The sequence below is a fragment of the Pararge aegeria genome, chromosome 2 (assembly GCF_905163445.1).
Source record: "Pararge aegeria chromosome 2, ilParAegt1.1, whole genome shotgun sequence".
Lineage (NCBI taxonomy): Eukaryota > Metazoa > Arthropoda > Insecta > Lepidoptera > Nymphalidae > Pararge > Pararge aegeria.
The window spans coordinates 13,948,754-13,968,054 of NC_053181.1; the positions used below are offsets into that span (position 1 = coordinate 13,948,754).

General features: G+C 35.7%; 1 protein-coding gene across 2 annotated transcripts in view; it reads right to left on the minus strand.

The window, feature by feature from the left end:
• LOC120634571 overlaps window positions 1–19,301 on the minus strand; it is a 76,212-nt gene that overhangs the window by 35,361 nt on the left and 21,550 nt on the right. For both annotated transcript variants that reach the window (XM_039905285.1, XM_039905276.1), the window contains exon 2: window positions 17,069–17,260. In XM_039905285.1, the coding sequence (XP_039761219.1) occupies window positions 17,069–17,182 (114 nt within the window). In that variant the 5' untranslated portion in view covers window positions 17,183–17,260. The remainder of the gene's footprint in view (window positions 1–17,068; window positions 17,261–19,301) is intronic.

Genomic DNA, 19,301 nt, shown 5'->3' on the forward strand with positions numbered 1-19,301 from the left:
GCTACCGTGTACGTGTATCCATCGCAGAGGACTATTATTGAAATGGTATATCATACCTCTTAGTGGAAACTCCTTAAACATGGTCATTTCTAAAAGGTGATTTTTTAAAGTAGTACAATGGTTTGAAGCTAATAAATGGAAATAAAACTAAGTGCATAAAGTTCACAATACCAAATGTTAATCAAAACCACTATACTACTTAATAATGAGGAATTGAATCCGGTGGATACAACAGTATTTCTAGGAATAACGCTAGATGCTAAACTTCAATGGGGCCCTCATGTAAATAATTTATCGAACAGGCTTAGTTCTGCTGCCTATGCAGTAAAGAAGATACGCCACCTGACAGACATAGAAACTGCTAGGCTAGTCTATTTTAGTTACTTTCACAGCATTATGTCATATGGAATTTTACTACGGGGTAATGCTGCTGATATTGGCACTATTTTCGTGCTGCAGAAGAAGGCTGTTCGTGCGATCTATAAAATGGGTCCGAGAGAGTCATTGAGAGATAAATTCAAAGATGTTAAAATAATGACACTCTATAGCCAATAAATAGTTGAGAATTTAATGTTTGTTCACAAAAATGTATCAAAATTTAAAAGAAAATGTGACTGCAATAATTTGAACGTTAGAAGCAAAAATAAACTTGCAGTGCAGTACACTAGACTACACAAAATAAGCAATTCATTTAAAGGAAATTGTGTACAATTTTACAATAAATTACCGGTTGATATCTTGGGGATGTCACTAAAGAAGTTCAAAGTTTGTATTAAGCGAAAGCTTATAGAAAAGTCCTATTATAGTATAAAGGATTACGTAAACGATAAAAAAGCTTGGGTGTAAACAATTGCTCTAACCAGGTTGCTTCTTAAACATTTTCTAATGACAATGTGAGATGGTGATAACAAAAAGAACACCCGACTAAGTTTGTTGTGGGCTTCTTCTTAGACCAGGGCGCGATTGGAACCCTCGTAGCTTTAGTTTTAAGTTTACGATTGTAGTTATCGGCATCACTACTCACTGCTATGTACACATTTTGTAATAACGCATCAAAAGTGCCATCTATGTGCCTAATTGAATAAAGAAATATTTGACTTTGACTTTGACAGTTCTAATTGATTGTAAATCCATCCCCTATATACAGAACACTTTGCAGGGAATAAGCACAACCTGTTACGTGCCAGCCTGTGTTCATCAACCTGAGGCTAGATGTCAAGACGCACGTGCAACGATGCTGCTTTGCGGAAGAAATTGACGACCACCATGGCGCAACGGTGAGCGCTGTGAATTTATGTAGGACGGTACGGGCTATTTTTAATTTATCTATAATTTCTGAATTTTCTCTTGTCTGGTCTGGTGGCAGGCTGGCCGTGGCTAGTTACAAGCCTAACGACAAAGACGTGCCGCTAATCGATTTAGTGTTGCGGTGCGATGTCGCGTAGAGAACTATTAGGGGTATGACTAACATACTCCCGGTTAGCCCGCTACCATCTTAGACTGTATCATCACTTAACCACCAGGTGAGATTGCAGTCAAGGGCTAACTTGTAGTGGATTAAAAAGAAAAAGAAATAAGCATGGCGGTAGTGCCTACTTCCCCGGACGAGCTCTATCAAAAAAAGCTCTTCCACTATTTTGTGTGTGATAGAAGACCAGCTATAAACAATAGTCACTTGTTATTTAATTTCGAGAAAGGATTATAATTATAAGTTCGAATTATAACATGTCTTCCAATTAACGATACTCTCAGTATGCGAGTCTATTTTTATTAAAGATTTTTCTCCAGTAGTGAAACGATAAAAACCTACCTACGTACCTAACTACAAATACTAGTACTAAAAACTGAACGAAAAATTTATCGTATTTGTTATTTCAATACGATTCTATCCCATTTGTATTGGTGTAAAAAGATTGATATAGAAGATTTATGAATGTGAAAGAGTAAAAAAGGTTATCAATAGATATCGGAAAAAAATCTAATACTTCTTGAGCACAAAAAACGACCTCAAGAGAGCCCTTGGTCGAGCGTGTGTAGGTCAAGGACTCGGTCATTGACCTCGCGTCCGCCCACAGGATTTTTGTTCTTTTTGGAGCATTTTGGTGAGGTTGCTAAGAACGAATAAGGCAGGAAGTAATCAAACCCAGGGTGAATGGTCGGTATAAATTTCTAAAATATTGAATTGAATCCAAATGCTGCTGTGATTTTTACAAGCTTCTTTATTATGATTCCTCACACTGTTTTCCTTCAATGTTGAAGCAAGTGATACAAGTGATTGTTTAAAACGCACATTGCTCTGATAAGTTAGAGATATGTGCCAGTGAGTAAACTCGGGTCATCCGAAAGGGAAGCCGAAGCCTTACCCACTAGGCTGTCCTAGCTTTTAACCAAAGTAATAGTTTGCCATAAAAATTATCGTGACATAACAAAATTGATAACATCAAAAAAACGATCCATGTAATTCCGCTAAGCGGGAGATGAAATATATTTGATAAGTGACAATTAAAATGACAGACACACAAACAAAATATAAAATATGAAATAAAATTTGGAATGTCCGAATACAATAATGTGGTGCCTAATGAAAATTTACGACCTATTGTGTGAAGCATCATTTTATACCCTTAACAAAAAGGGCAAAAATGAATTCGATTTGCGTTCCAACATTTTATTTTGTAGCTCGTTTTTTGAAAGATGAATGGCGGCTCAAAGTTGGCATGTTATTACGAAGAAAAATACCTAAACCGGATATTACCGAAGTAAATTACGAAAGACATTGCAATTCGATCTTTCATACGATATGTAGGTACCTACTTAGGTCTCTACTTGTAGGTAGCTACATACGGAATAAAAAAATAAAGACCCATAGGTAGCTATACAATTATGTATTGTAACCATCTCTTAAGGAAACTGCTTAAAATATCTATATCTAAGAGATGAACTAGATGCGAAACTTTAGTGAAATGACAATAGGCCACTGTTATAGCTCGGAGACTTATCGTTCGGTAATTTTTTTCAGAATATGGTACCTAAACGGCGTATGAGAAAATTCTATAAAAGTAGCTAGAGTGCTCTGCGTTTTAACTACATTTGTGTACGCACTGTTTTATTCAATACAATATTCGAATACAATTTTAGTATATCAGCAGTCAATGATGATATTAATCTTGATAAAATAATTTAGAGGCTCTTTGAGAAAAATAATTTTTACTCAAAAGTTCCCGTTTTCATAAAACATAACGTTTCATAATGGTCAGTATCAGCGTGGCAAAGGCGGAAGTTTAAGACCAACCAAAAGGTTTACAGTAATATACAACGATAAAACCAAATCTGACCCACGTAAAATCGAAATTCTCACGCTGTCGTGTCGGTAACTCCCACATGATACGTACAAAAGATTTCGTTTCGAATTATATTCATGATGTAATTATTTACATTTTTTATACGAATACATACAATTTTTGAAAATTATTTAGTATACATATTTTAGAAGTTAACAAGGGCCGTCAGTATTTCTAGGCCGCAAGGAAATTCTGATATGGTATAGTTTAGTAAATTATTTATCCCTTCGTAAATGAATAATATATGTAACCCTCTATTTGTCCTTAATCCTAATATATATTGTGGTAATAATTATAAGTATACCTTACAATTTGCTCAGTAAGAATCCTGCATTTAAAAGCCGACATCCAAAGCCCGGGTATACGCGGGCGTCAGCTCTCAAAGCGGGCAAACTATTCTACAGAACGAAGTAAAAAACACTTTTTCATGGAAATAAAACTGTTTACTTTGCGATTCGAATTGCCCTAATACGTTTCATAATATTATGTTCAATAGATTTGTAAAAGATCAAGAATAATAATTGTTTCATACAATCAATAAATAAACAATGAGATGCTGATTATATTCTTTATTAGCGCAAATTACACGTTCCATACAAAGCTCTTCGAATATGCACCTGTGAGTTATAATACTATGCGCACAACTACGTGGTTATTCATTTAATAGTTTCTGTCTTCGACTTCGTCGCGAAGACTTCAGAATGAGTCCAGAAAAAAAAGAAGTGCGACAGTTATAATCAAATTGACGTTATTCCTGCGGGAACTTTTTAATTTTCTGGGAGAAAGAAGTTTGTGTTAATTCAGAGTGTATGCTATCTCCAGCAAAACGGCAAGAAGTTGTAGATCATTAAAAAGCATATATAAAAAGGTTCTTTCTTTTAAACCTGACAAATATTTTGGTTGAATTATGTTCGTTATCTACATAACATTTTGTTTTTATATAAAGCTATCTGCACCTGACTCATTAAACCTGAGATAGTTTTTTAAGTTTTTGATATAATTTAAGCAAAGACCAACTTAACTTTTGTTATATAAAAAATATATTGAAAACTCGCACCCTTTTTGAAGAAAATACAAAGGGGTTGATATAATGGATAGGTAGCACGGGAATTTCGGTTCCTAATATTTTTTGGCAATTACATAAAGGTCTTATTTCTCCCTCTAGGGCGATAAACATGTTGACACTTATAAAATTGCTATATAACATTCGAAATTTATTTTACTACTGAAAATGCACGCGACTTTGTCCACGAGCAATTTTTGATTGGTCGAGATATTTTCCCGCAGTACGTAGAGGTCTTTCATAAGTCTTTCCAAAGCCTAATTCTCGTACTAGGTTGTACCTTGAGGAAAAGAAGCCCAGACCAATTTAGAAAATTTTTTAGAAGGGTGCATAGGATGCTCTCCTAAGATACTCAATCGCCTTTGAGAACATTATGGAGATATATAACTCTCAGGCATGTTTTTTTAACTTAGAAAAGATGCGCTGAGCTCGAAATCCTACCCACTTGGCTATCACCACTTGAATTGTTTACCCATCTGTATTTACTGTATAGTTTTCGATGGCCGATGCATACATATTGTTCTATGCATTCGCAGAAAATTCCCGAGAGCGGACACTTTAATTAACGTGATCTGGGTCTATCTGCGACCATTGAACCCAGATCGGTCAAAGCCTCGCACTGCCTGTGCTCTGCACGCTCATTATTATTTGCTTCTTATACATTTTATTTCTCAACTTTATGGCTGTCTGTGGTCCTAACTCCCTTTCTTGCAATTTTCTTTTATTCGCACTTTTTATGTCTGTTGTCTGGATATTACGTTTCAAAGTGAAATAAAACATATTTGATACACTCATTTCAAGTTTATTTCAGGTCAGTATAAGCGTATAGGTAGGTAGGTACTTTTATATTTAAAAATTATATGTCTGCGACTTAATTTTTTATTAACTTTTAGCTACTGCAGCAGGCGGGAAAGTAGATTCTACCAAGAAAATGTCAGGAGGTATAGCAAAAATATCAAAAGTAGAAGTAGTATCCATCTTTTTTGTTTAAGCCGATCGGATTGGTTACTTTCATCTGCAAATTGGAAAATCACTTTTCATTCCTTGGTAATTCCTATTACTATCTTTTTTATTGTCGTGGCGGAAAATCTTTATGACTATCTCTGTCCCTTGGGCAGGACGAAGGTTATGTCCCCGTTATGGGTGCAACGGTAGTCCAGTAATTTCATTTAGTATTTTTCAAACAGTTTGTCAACCGGTCGTCTTTACATAAAACTAATAATTTGACAGCAACCGTTGTAGGTATATTTACCTAACGAAACAAATTCTATAAGGAGATGACCAATAACATACTAAATCAATGGAGTTGACAGGTCGTTGTAACTTCATCGCTTATGAAATTCTTGGCAAGAAACTGTCAGAAACGGAAACATTTCGGCTGATAGTTGCAACCCTGCCGAGCGAATTACCGACTTTTTAGTACTACAAGTTAGCCTTTGACTCCAATCTCACGTGGTGGGGCAGTTATATTAGACCCATACAATATAATCAATGTCCACGCGGCATTGTACCGGCACGTATTAGTCCTTGGCTTTCGCAGCAGCCACGGCTGAAACCACCCACCAGACCAGATCAGAGGAAATTCAGTTATTAAAAATTTCCAAATAGCTCTCGCTCGCCGCACATCGATCGCAAGACTTTCCACTCAAACATATAGCAGCGCAAGAGAGGAAGTCTAAATCAAGTTTCAGTCGTAGAAAGCGGATAAGGATCATGGTTTTCATAAAAAAGTCCAAGCCCTTAACGTGAGTTCATTTAAGACTGTATCGTCTCTTATCATCAAGCAAGATCGCACTCAAACGCTAAATTGTTACAGAGTAAAAAAAAGTATCAAACAAATTATCTGTATCACTAGTTCAGCTTGAATTTTTTTTTTTTCGAATCTAAGTTTGCAAAGAGAAAGGTAGGACCCACTAACACACTTAGAGATCACTTTCCTTATGACCATTGTTAGGAAGTACTCGCTAATGACGAAGATACATTGTTTTGTTATCACCCTAATTCATTATTAGGGAACTAGCCAATTTATTTGACACATTAGAGCTTTTATTTAGAGTAACTATCACCTCGGTCTGTCGTCAGTCAGTCGTGCGCATAGTTACAATTTATTAGAGAATTCTTCAATCGTTTGCTTTTTTTTCTTGCTTTAGCTGAACTTATCCACTACTGGTTAGAATATGCAGTTCGAACGAGAGTTGGTAGGTTTGTAACTAACGAAATTCCGTTAATAACAATACAATACAATATCGCGTTATGAAAATTGAGCTTAATTTGCTATATTCCGCAAAAAGCAGGGAATCTGTATGGTGTATTTTATAATTTCTTCAATCTTTATACTCAACACAAACCGACCTTGGGCATGATGTACCGTTGACTTTACAATGAATAATTGTTAAGCGTTGTGCGTAGAGGGTTCATAGCTGAAGATCTGTTTGGAGTGGAGTATAAAGATTGAAGAAATTATAAATTAGATACATCTTACAGATTCTCCTGCTTTCGCGGAGTATAGCAAAATAAGCTTAATTTTCATAATATATCATGGAATTCCGCAAACTAACGCCTGCTTCTATCCAATATTGTGTTACTTAATTACAATGTGATAGTCACAACTTAGGTGTTTATCCCATAACCAAAGCCAGTACAGTATTAAAATATATCGTTAAATATTTGCGTTCAGCAGCTCTTTGAACAGTAGCAAAAGTAAAAAAAGCAAATATTCTCATCATCCATTTAGGGACGGCCGAGTGGCGCAGTGGGCAGCGACCCTGCTTTCTGAGTCCAAGGCCGTCCCGATTCCCACAACTGGAGAGTGTTTGTGTGATGAACATGAATGTTTTTCAGTGTCTGGGTGTTCATCTGTATATTATAAGTATTTATGTGTATTATATTCATAAAAAAAATATTCATCAGCTATCTCAGTACCCATAACACAAGCTACGCTTACTTCGGGGCTAGATGGCGATGTGTGTATTGTCGTAGTATATTTATTTATTTATTTATTTAAAAAAAAAAAAAAAAAGGGCCCAGTGATCTTAACTGGACACTCCTGAACCAGTCCGGGGAATTGCAACTTTTAAATATTTTTAAAATAACATGCCCCGATGTTTACTTTGTACGATGCACACATGATAATTATAAGAGGAATCAAAGTTCCTGAGCACGTATCTTGAGAGGATGGTTGTGATTTTATTTAACGAATAAAGCAAAAAAATGTTTGGCATTTTAAATTGTTATCTACCGAAAATCTGTACGTGAAATTATATTGGAAAAGGATCCCATAATTTAACAAACTTGCTGTGCAATTTTTGGCGAAACCTAAAGGTGTCTGCACACCGAAGTAGCCGACCCGTCCGTCGCAGCCCCGAGGCTTGATGTCGGTGACTTTGTTATATGAGAATCTTTTGTCAGCTAGCGCCCGCGATTCCTGGCAACTTGTGGCAACATATTGCACCCCTACTTCATAACTCAAAAACGTGCATCTAAGGCACGTTTTTGAGTTATGAAGTAGCCTCATTTCCCTGATTCATAAGTTTATATGAGAATAATACTATATTAGAACTTTTCTTTGTAAGCTTATCCGCCACAGCAACGTAAAACGAAAAATTTCGTAGCGTATTATTTTTTAGTGACTGAAGCCAGTGATTTTTTTTTTAATTTTAAATATGGGTTGTTTTGAGTTCAAACAGTTTTGTTATAAAGTGCGATATTTAATTATTTACGCTCTCATTTGCTCGGCGATTTCGGAAGTTTTATAACTTGTAACGTGATGCCGCCGGCAAACTCGCCGCTGACGAAACCTTCGGTGTGTAGACTCTTTAAGGTGAGTGAACGAAACAACTTGGAAGGAACGACATTTATATGTGACGACCAAATGTCATCATTTGACAACTGTATAACAAGAGGGTATATTAATGTTAGGTTGCTGTTGGTTTCTTAAACTATCTGTTACCATCTGTATCCCCTTTTGATCTTATGGATACCACCACACCACGGGGAGGTGCAGTGGTTATGCAGTAGATACTCTTAACGACCAAGACCCCACGGTGTTCAACTCATCGCCTGGTGACTAGGTCACGGGAACGCTTTAGCACACAAACACAACCCAGCCAATTTATCTGCAACCCAAGTGTTACTTCAAACTAAACCTTTAAGTACTGAGTTGACGAAGCTACTATAGTTTAAGTAGGCAAAATATATCTGTCTATGCAAAATGACAAATTCACTTTATCTTGGATGGGACGTAAGTTTTCATGATAACTTATTCTAACTTCTATTAAATCTAAGGCTATTGTTTGCGAACTAACATTTTCATTCTAGCAAATATCTAGAATATGGTGATTTGAGGCAGATAAGGTATTTTCTAGTGTATATGAAGTCTTTTTACCGGTTCGGTAACCACCGAGTTGTAGTTATACAAGTATATATAAGTACTAATAAAATGAGCTTGTTTTATATTTAATGTTAAACAATTCCTATTATTTATTTTCAGTTATAGATCGAGTTTATATGTTTTGCCAGGTTGCAGGCCAATACATGGTTAAGTTTCATCTCCTAAGACACTTAGGCAAGCGGTTGCACTCATCAGAGATTGTATGTGCAGTCAAGGTCTACAAAATAAATCCATTATTTTCGTGTGCCAAAAAACCTAATCACGCCGTTATTATCACAGTGATAGTATAGCTGGGACCTATACGTTCTCTCAGAGGTGTATCCCTAGTCTAACGAACGATGATTAATCAACGTCATCCTCAGTTCAAGTCAAGGACTGCCATTAGGTTGATGTTCCCCCGGTGTTGTCAAGCCATGGGGCTGAAATCCTATTTTCCTATTTTCTTATTTTTTTAATTCCGTTCCACAAGCCCTTGACTGAAATTACACCTTACTGTTACTTAAATGTACTTAAGTTTTATACAGTCTTCGATGGTAGTGGGCTAGCCTGTTAGGTTAGGTTAGGTTATGTTAGGTTAGGTTGCGGTATGTCAGTTTTATTAAAAACATACCCATATTTGTTACCGAAACTTTTCGGTAGGGTGTTAACTAGGCACGGCCGGAGCTTTCCACCAGATCAATGCCCCTCGCCCCACTCCTCGATGACGTTGTTAAATCAGTGTAATGGTAAGCAGACATAGATAATCCAAAAAAAAACAACTACCAAAGCAACAGAAGAACATAGACTAACAACAGTTTTATAATAGTAAGTACAGATGCATGAATGTAGCTCTAAATTATTGTAAACAAAGCGGGTAAGATCTCTCGTAAATGCCAGCCACACAGCCTCGAGCGGGTCGACTCGTTTCACGGCGAGACCGGCTCCGTCGCCGCCACGGCCACAGCGGCTATTGCACTGAAGACGCTCCAAGTGCAAGGCAAACCTGGACGGCGCACGTAATACTGCATTGCGATTACAAAAGCTAGGCCCAACCTCGCTTATAATCTTACACGTATCGCGTGTGTAAAAATAGACCACGCTTCAAAAGAACCCGTAGCTACAACTTACAAGTGCATTTCTCGTGCTTGTTAGCTTTAAAATATTTTTTTCTTATAAGCTCGCGTTTATATGAGCTCGCGTTCGAGGATTTTTTAAATGAAGGCGCAGTTTGTTAAATCGCGTGCCCCGTTTTATTTTTCATACTTTGATTAGAGTTGATTTGCATTTCAGAATAATTTTATGCACTTGCTAAGGTCAGCAGTCGACTGATAATCTTAAAAGCTCGTGTATGACATGAATCGCCCTCATTAAAGCGTATTAATATATACCACGCTTTAAAAGTACCCGTAGCTACAACATAGAGTTATATAGAGTTTAAACCTATGACGCTACTTTAATCTCTCTCTATATCTGGCACTTAGGTAAAGATCATTGCCAGATGATAGTTAGTGATGGTTACCGTGAACATTGGCGGCACCGGAGAAAAGCACAAGAACAAATTCAGATCGACTACCTCTGATAAATCATACCAATCATCATGATATAATGCAATAAACTTGCTGTAGTTGTTAATATGTTTTTATATCTGAATAACAGATAAGATTTCGTTTTTTATTTGTGTTGAATTAAGTCTACTTGTACTTTTATGGCAAAAAAGGACGTCTACTTCAAATATATTCACAGTACAATATAATTACGCTATCTTAACTTATAGCTATATGGGAGGTGCGAGTTGATCCCCGGCGGAATAAAAATTGAGATTTGAATTTCCTCTGGTCCGGTCGGATGGGAGGCTTTGACAATGGTTAGTTACCGCCCTAACGATTAAGCGTTCCGGTACGATGACGCGTAGAAACCGAAATAAGGGTATGGTTTTAATATAACTGCTATAGCCCTAACAGGTTCACTTGTTACAATCTAAGGCTATAAGTCAAAGGCTAACTTGTAGTGGTATTAAAAACATATATAACTAACCTAACAGCTTAGCCCGCTATTATCTTGGACTACATCATCACTTACCACCAGGTGAGTGGATGTGGAGTGGCGGAGGAGTAAAAGAACAGCGTAACGTTATAACCTAACCTAATCTTTACAACCCAAAGAATACCCAAGTTAGCCTACCAAAAAGAATGTATTTTTCTTTATAAACTACCTATCGCCCGAAACCACTATTTTCGTTCATGTTACCAGTATTTCTTATTTTTATGACCATAATGAAAGTCGAATCTAACACCCGTTTCCACTAACAGTCTCTTTTAACGCAACTTTATTATTACCGCTGCCCGACTGGTACCTAAACTAAGCCCGTTAGATATAGGAGAAAAATTAATTAACTTGCAAAACACCTCGTTTGTTCAGGTTTACCGTTCCGTGACCCTTGACCCTAGCGTCTTTGGTTTCGACAAAGCTTTTCCTACTATTCTTAGTGTGTCACCAACAATGATGTTAATCTTTTTTGTAGGAGTAAGATAATACTTTTACAAAAAAATAAACTAGAGAAAGGACTACAGAGAAACCTTCTAACGTCCGTTTTCTATAATCAATTTATCTGTAATCTGCTGATAGTTGCTTAGCAAATTTGTTATTTTTTAAAAATTATATGGATTATTTTTGGGAATAACAACGTTGCTAAGTAATAAATCTAGAGATTACGGATGGATTGAACATTGAAAATCGGCATAACTGTGCTTTCTGATTGTGATAGCTTAAGAAGCTGTAGGTATTTTGAGCTTTTTGTGTCATAACTAATCCGGAGTAGTATAACGGCCATGCTTATATCTGCTGCTAACCAGCATTTTTGCAATGCTATGTTTTTAGTCTAAAGTGCGTGGATGCCAGTGGTAACACACACAAGTTAGGCTTAACACAGTTTGCAGGACGTGTTTCTGGCACGACTTGCCTAGTCTTGCTGCCCGCCGATTTGCAGCAGTCGTTATTTAGTTTAAGTAGACAGTTTAATCATTGAAATTATATATACCATCGAGATATATAAAAAAAAAAACTTAGATTATGATCTTTTTTTTTTCTAACGGCTCTATAAAAACTTTAATCAATCGTCAATTAACATATCAAATTATTCATTGCCTTGTTAAGCCGATAGTCGATCACGCGGTAATTATAACTTTAAATCATCATCCGATTCTTTTGCACGTAGAACTTAGAGCCTGGTAAGTAATCCTGTGCTTTGCTAGACCTTATCATTTATATAGAGGTAGGTATCTAAAACAGAGGTAGGTATAATTATAATTAAGGCAACTCCAGTGCGGCTTAACATACTTTTTACTTACTGCAACTTTAAGTTAGCGTTTTTTTATTGTTCAAAGTTATTGTTGAATGCATATTGGGTTCTTATGTTAAAGAATTCTCAATAAGTACTAGCCTGGAGTTTGAAATTTGCAGTATAAACCCCCGTGTCTTAGAGAGCATGTTAAGCGTGGGTCCCGGTTATTATTACTTACTTGTGATAATAGTCGTTCAAGCCCATTAACCCACCACAGCAGGGTGGGTTTTACCTATCATCATCAACAGCCTATAAAAGTCCACCCCTGGAATAAAGGCCTCTTTCAACGGCAGTTTGCTCGTAATCACCACGCTGGGAATACGGGTTGGTGATCACAGTACATGGTAGTTATAGCACAGACAACGCTTGGGTTTTATACTATGCTATGCTGTGAAACTCTCTCTCCTATGAGAGGAATTCTGTGCCCAGCGTTAAAAGGTGTAGCAATCACATAATTAAAATCAAAATGAATTAAATACCACATATTAACAACATGCACTCAATAAACCGCTATGTATAATAAAGTACACGAGTTTTTCTCGAATAATCTCCGCTTACTAATCGCATTGAATTGCAATATAATTACAGCAGAGCACCATTAAAAGCTCGAGCCTTTACGGTCAGTCGCGCTATGGATCGCATATTCGCGCGGGCCATACGTTGTGTTATCGTTGTTTAATTAGTAAAACACGCGGAAGAGCATTATTCATTATATTCATTAGCAGCATCACGGGCACGAGGCAGGCTTCCTGGGTTTTTAGCTGCGGATCCGAGCCTGGCCGCATCATCGCGTGACGCCCAGAAACGCTTGCGCGCACTTAAGGCGGCGCGGCGGCGCCGATAAATAAAACATACTAATATTATAAATGCTATAGTATGTCTGTTTGTCCTGTATAGTATGTCTCTTCACTCCCTTACTAAGCAACGAACGAAGAACGCGGGCAACTGCTTGTTTATTATAAATCTGACTAGCTGGTTATTTATTTATTTATTTATTTATATCCTCAGTAAACTTACAGCTAGACAAAACGTATACTCAGTCACTTACAGATGTACATTACAGAAAATATCAATGAATTTGTCCGAATATAATTTATGAACCTAGCTAAACTTATGTTAAATATGTCAATTTGTTGGTGCTGAGCAATCAGATTACTGTTTCCCACGTTATTCATCTGCGTTTATACACAAATCTTGCGGGAACCGTTTATTTTCCTGGGATAAAAAGTAGCCGGGAGAGTAATATATAGGTCCTCTCCGTCCTATCAACTAACTCTATTCCAAAACTCAAGTTATTTGGTGATTAAGTTAGGGCGTGAAAGGAGCACAAACAAACAAAAAGAAAACGACGACAGTTTATTATTTATTATAATATTAGTAAGGATTTGTACCCACGAAGTCGTCCAGTTTGACGATAATGATTAGTAAAGTTTTCCATGTAAGGTTCCGACGGTACGCTGCGGTATAATAAACATATAATTCTCATTGGTTGAAATTATTTTCGCGGCAGCCCCTTAATGCTTTAATGCATCTCATTTTTATATTACATCACTCATGTTTTGCTTATTTTCTACGTCGTATAGCGTACACTTGGCCTCGCTCCATGATTTTAATTGTTTTGTAACTGTATCGTTTATTAACCATATAATTGTAATCATCTGTAAAAATGTATTTATCTAGGTATTGTTTTTAAATTGAGATCGTCGTAGATGATAGATCGTAGCAATGGCAAATCTATTGTCGTCTATTATTGTTACTAGGTACCAATGTTTACTTTGCTATAATTGCTGTTTATTTAAGTGTATTCATAAAAAAAATATTCATCAGCTATCTTAGTACCAAAAACACAAGCTGCGCTTACTTTGGGGCTAGATGGCGATGTGTGTATTGTCGTAGTGTATTTATTATTATTATTATTAAATTAAAACAGCGTTATGGGCCTAAGCTCTAAATACCTCCTCCGATGAGAGAGGCAGCCAGTGACCAGCAGAGGGATATTATTCGGAAGATGATTGTGAAATAAAGCGAACTAAAATATGAATAGAATGGATACTATCAAAACATAAATTACAACAATGCAAATGGGTACAAATGTCAGCTTAAATCCAAAACTTTACTTAAAAAATATTTTAATTATCCAGAGTTCAAATGAAACGCAACTCGAGGGTCAAGTCTTGCAGATCAAGCTTTTTAATTTTGAATTTGGAAAGCAAAACCAAAAAATAATGACAATATTTTTCGTGAAAACCATGATTTTTGCTTAGCTCTTGTTTCATCTACATTTTGCAAGTTATATATTTGCGAATAGAATTGAATTAATAAAATCTGTTTTAAGAGAGGCTGAGTAATCGTAGGCTGTATTATGGTCATTACTACCGAAATTATTCACGAATTCGTCATAACACTCAAGATTGCTGGTAATAAGGAAATGTATAGTTAGAATTCTTCTTTTTACATAAATTATTCTGAATAAGCCTCTTGTTAACAATTTATTATTTTAATAACTGTCAAAAAAACTCTTCCACACAGGTAGGTGTGATTTTTATATATTTTAAATAAGAGGTCTTACAATGTTGAGTCTGAGGATATACAATCAACAATTAGCTATGCAGGTTTAAAAAATGCAGTTTATAAAACTATAACAAAAGGTATAATTATATTAATAGTATATATACATATTGAAAAAGTACAATATTTGGGTACACATAAATTGAAGAGTTTTTTATATTTATGCTTAACAAAATTGTCGAACTTTGATTGGCATATAACCGCTCTGGCCGCAATGGCCTGAAGATAATACGTGGTCTTATAATTTTCGATTTGGAAGGTTCGGAATCTGGCAATTCATTATGTATTGTTAACTTCAATATTAGGACGACTACCGATTTATGACGAAGTATTAGTGAACCCAGAAATTAACTATCAATTTTAAACAGTGCATTGATTTAACAATACCATCCAACTATCATCCATACCGTCTAGATAGTTCTTAGGTATTATTTCTGTAAGCACCAGGTACGTTATATCACGATGCCAGTATAGCGGTTAAAAATCTTCATATGAAATGATATAGATCACTGGCGCGTGAATATTACCGTTTTTCCTCAAGTTATAAAAAGCTGAACGGTGCATTTTTTTATTATTATACCAATAGTTTTATGTATGTTCTTGTAGTGATTAGTTATTTACTTTCTGTATGTAACAGGCACCCTACAACTCTCACCGAAGTTAGAAACATTACTTGCGTCATTATTGAAATAGATCAAAATTAAGTTACTATTATTATCTTATTTCATTGATAAAATATCTAAAGTTTTATTCTCTTTCGGAAGTGGTTTAGTGGCTCTATTCAGTTTAACATTATTGTTGGATACCGTTCTTTTAACGGGACCGTCCCAACGGCCCTAACGTTGAACACGAAATCTATTTGAAACACTTCCCATAATATGAACGCATGGCAGGTACTTACTCCAATTTTATTTTATTAAGTGAGCTTGTTTTGGCTAATTCGTTAAAAAGTAGCTTTTGCACACGGCTTCTTAAGTTCTCGTAAGATGCTTTGATTAAGTTTAACATTCGTCAATTACCATTTCCTTTAATATATACAAACCCTTAAATATGTAAAGAAGCGATTTAATATTTGGAGCAAGTAAAATATAATTCTTCAAAAAATATCTAACAATGCATATGGCAATAATTAAAACAAAAAATATGGTTATGATAAACAAATAAAGACTACGGTTTGGTAGATATGTCAGGAATTTGTCCGGTCGGCGATTAGCTTACTGAGAAAGGGTTCGTAAAAGTGACTAACAAAATTAAATGTCATTTTTTTTATCTATTTTATACGACAAAGTAGGACGGGTACGACATAAGACAGGAACCAAGACTTTTCCAGTTACCCGCTACTTCATTCGTTTTCATGTTTCCCTCGATATAAGCAAGCCAATAACATTCCTTGCAAAGCCCTCTTTATACTAACGGAAAAAATGAGTCGTGATGATTTAGTTTTTTCCGCTATTAAAAGTAGGTACTTAAGAAAACTACTTACAAATTCCTCTACCTATCTCGTAAAATCAGTTTGGGCATTAAAACAATTAATGGAATTGGATGTTGGCTAGACATACTTCACAACTGTCCAAATTTGTATAGTTTATATGTCTAGCCAAAACGTTTTTTAATCGATATAACAGCCGAAAAGATTTTTTCGATGTAATTTAATCTGAGGAGAACATTCTCAGTAGGTTTATTAAGTTAAAATATCAATTATAGCTTTGCTTAGCAAAGGTAGCTTTAAATAAACATTCTACCATGTTCTCATTCTTATTCGAAATCATCAGTTCATCGAACTTGTAAGTTGACGACGTAATAAACAGAAGTGATTTGCAAATATTTAAAGCGGTATTCAAACAGTGCAGGCGAACATCTTATTTCAAAAAGAATATACATATACTATCAACTCAACGCCAGACCGAATTTATATCGATGGAATTCGCTTTTTAAAATTATCATCTTCGAAGATTTAAAGTATCTACTTCCTTATCAAAGTAAGTATTTACTCATAGATGTCAGAGTGAGCTTATGGTTTTAAAATTAAAAAGTCTGAAGAATAAGAATAGTTCATCGTTTTAGTGGGTTAGGTACTTTTTTCTAGTGAAGGATAAATTTTATATAAAACAACAATAAATTATTAAAGTAAATAGTTAATCTATAGATAATGTGCGACCGCCACATCAACTAAATTGCAATATTCTTGTTTTAGCCGCAGTGTTTTGTTATCAAAATGTATCAAAGCAATAGGTATTATTTATATTGTTTTACAAATGTACCTGAATAAACTTCATTGTTTATCACTCTGTTTATTATAAGGTATGAGTATGGTATGGAGGATAAATTACCGGCCATATTAACATAGACGTCTATTTGAAGACATTTAAGTTTGAAAAAGGACTTACCTGCGGTCGAAGAGTAGTGTGCCGGGAATAGTAATCATGGTGGTAGAAATTGGTGGGCGAGAGCGGAGGCCGGTATTTCTTATGGCCGTAGCCCAAAGTGTCCATCGTATGCATTTTGAACTCACTAGTCCATCACCTCACTCCCTAGTGTGAACTACATGTGGAAACTATTTCGTCACATGGTATTTTTAACTGAAACAAGAAAAAAAGTTGGTTTAGTATGTTTATTAAAAATAAATTCTCATCCATCCATCCAGCTGGTGGACTACGTTCTAAACCCCTCCTCATTATGGAAGGAGACCCGTGCTCTGTAGTGGACCGATGTTGGGTTGATATGGTGATGATGACCAATATGAGCAAACCGTACTGAGGTACACATTTTTTCAGGTGCTATTTAGGTAGTTGTCTTTAAACTTATTTATGGAAGCAGATTCTACATCAGCTTTAATGACCTTTATATTTTACATTTTGAAAAAGTAGAATCATATTAAAATTTCGCACGGAAATAAAATCCAAGTAATATACGTGCAATAATAAACGGGGTTAAAATTCTCCCGTTCCCTGTTGCCGTAATTTGGTAGGACACGTTAATTTTATCCCTTGTCAGGGGAACTAATACAGGGATCTTATTTTTGTCTGCTGCCTATGGTGCCGTTCTGGGCACTATGCTGGCAAAGTTCGGATGCTAGACTTCATACGGCTTTGATAACACTATTAAGAACTTGAATTTGCAACTTTCATCATAATGTTTCCTACGACTTTAAGCAAGTGTCATTTAACTATAAAACGCACGTAGCTCCGAAAAGTTAAAGGGAGGGGACACTGGAGTTTTACGCATCAGGATACTTTTTTGTGTGTAATGCTAAAATACTACCAGAATGTCATAAAAAAATTACATTTTCATAACATAACTTTATGTTATTACAATAACGTTGCAAGTAATTGCCAGTTTATCCCTGTTCGTGGGCACAGACCCATGCCTCGCATTGTTAATATGAATGGAGGACGTGTGGTGCATCAGAAAAATTGTATTTTAGCATTGTCAATAAATGGATGTGAAATAAAACATTCCTTGAGCACGAAACGACTTTCCGGTAAGGTGCATGTGTGCACTTGTGTTAATTATAAACCTATGTGCCTATGACAGTAACTTTTAAATCTTATCGGCAATAGCCTGACTAAAATCTGTTTCCACTTAAGCCTCCTTTCTAGTAGGATAAAGAGATTTAGAGCTCAATTCCTCCATTCTAATAGTTGGACCAAGCAGATGGCCCACCTGCTAGTAAGCGGAAAAGCAGTAAACAAAGCAATACTTAATATTTTATTATTAAAATAAGAATGGCGGTATGCTTCCCCGGAAGAGCTTTGTCACAAAAAGCTCTACTACATCAGGGCTAGCACGGGCAGGAGACAAAAAATATATCCCATGACAAGGGATATAATTAACGTGTCCACCTGCTAAAGCACATGGAATAGGAGAAGTTTACCCCCGTTTATTATTACACATATATTATTTGGATATTATTTCCACTTGTGTGCCAGTGCTCTGAGAGTTGATAAAGCTGTGGGAGAAGATCTATATCCTTTCCCCAAGGATATAATTGTCTCCTGCGCAGGCTAGCCGTGCTGCTCAACTTTCGTGGGTTTTTACAATTATTATAATATCCAAACTTCGACTTCAATAAACTTCCTAACTCTGGTTAATTTGAAAAAACATCTTTTTAAATTATTTGTTTTTATTTATTTTAACACACTGCTTTTATTCTATCTTTAAAACATGCTTTACTTAAAAAACTAAACATTTGTTTACGTAATAACACAAGTCAAAAAAACACAGCTTAATTTTATGTATCAGAAGTCCTGTAAATATACTGTTAAAGAAAAAGTGAAAGTTTACTCAGAAGCAGTAGAATTTTGTTTTAAAAACATATAAATTTCAAAACGATTTGAATAGGTAAAATTGATACCGCGACATCTAACGGGTCCCATCTTAGACCCAGTTAATCCGGTTGTCCCCCTATTTGTTTCATTTACATAAATAAGTAACAATCGAAGCTTGATAACCGGTTTCGATTTGATCGGTCGTAAACCCCGCGCTAATAAAATACGAGTAACAAGGACGCTTTTACAAGTGGATAACTGTACTTAACAGCTTTGAAGTGACTTAGTAGTTATACGTTTATCATGTACGCTGCTTAGTTGGTAATGAGTTTTAAATCCACAATTGAAATAA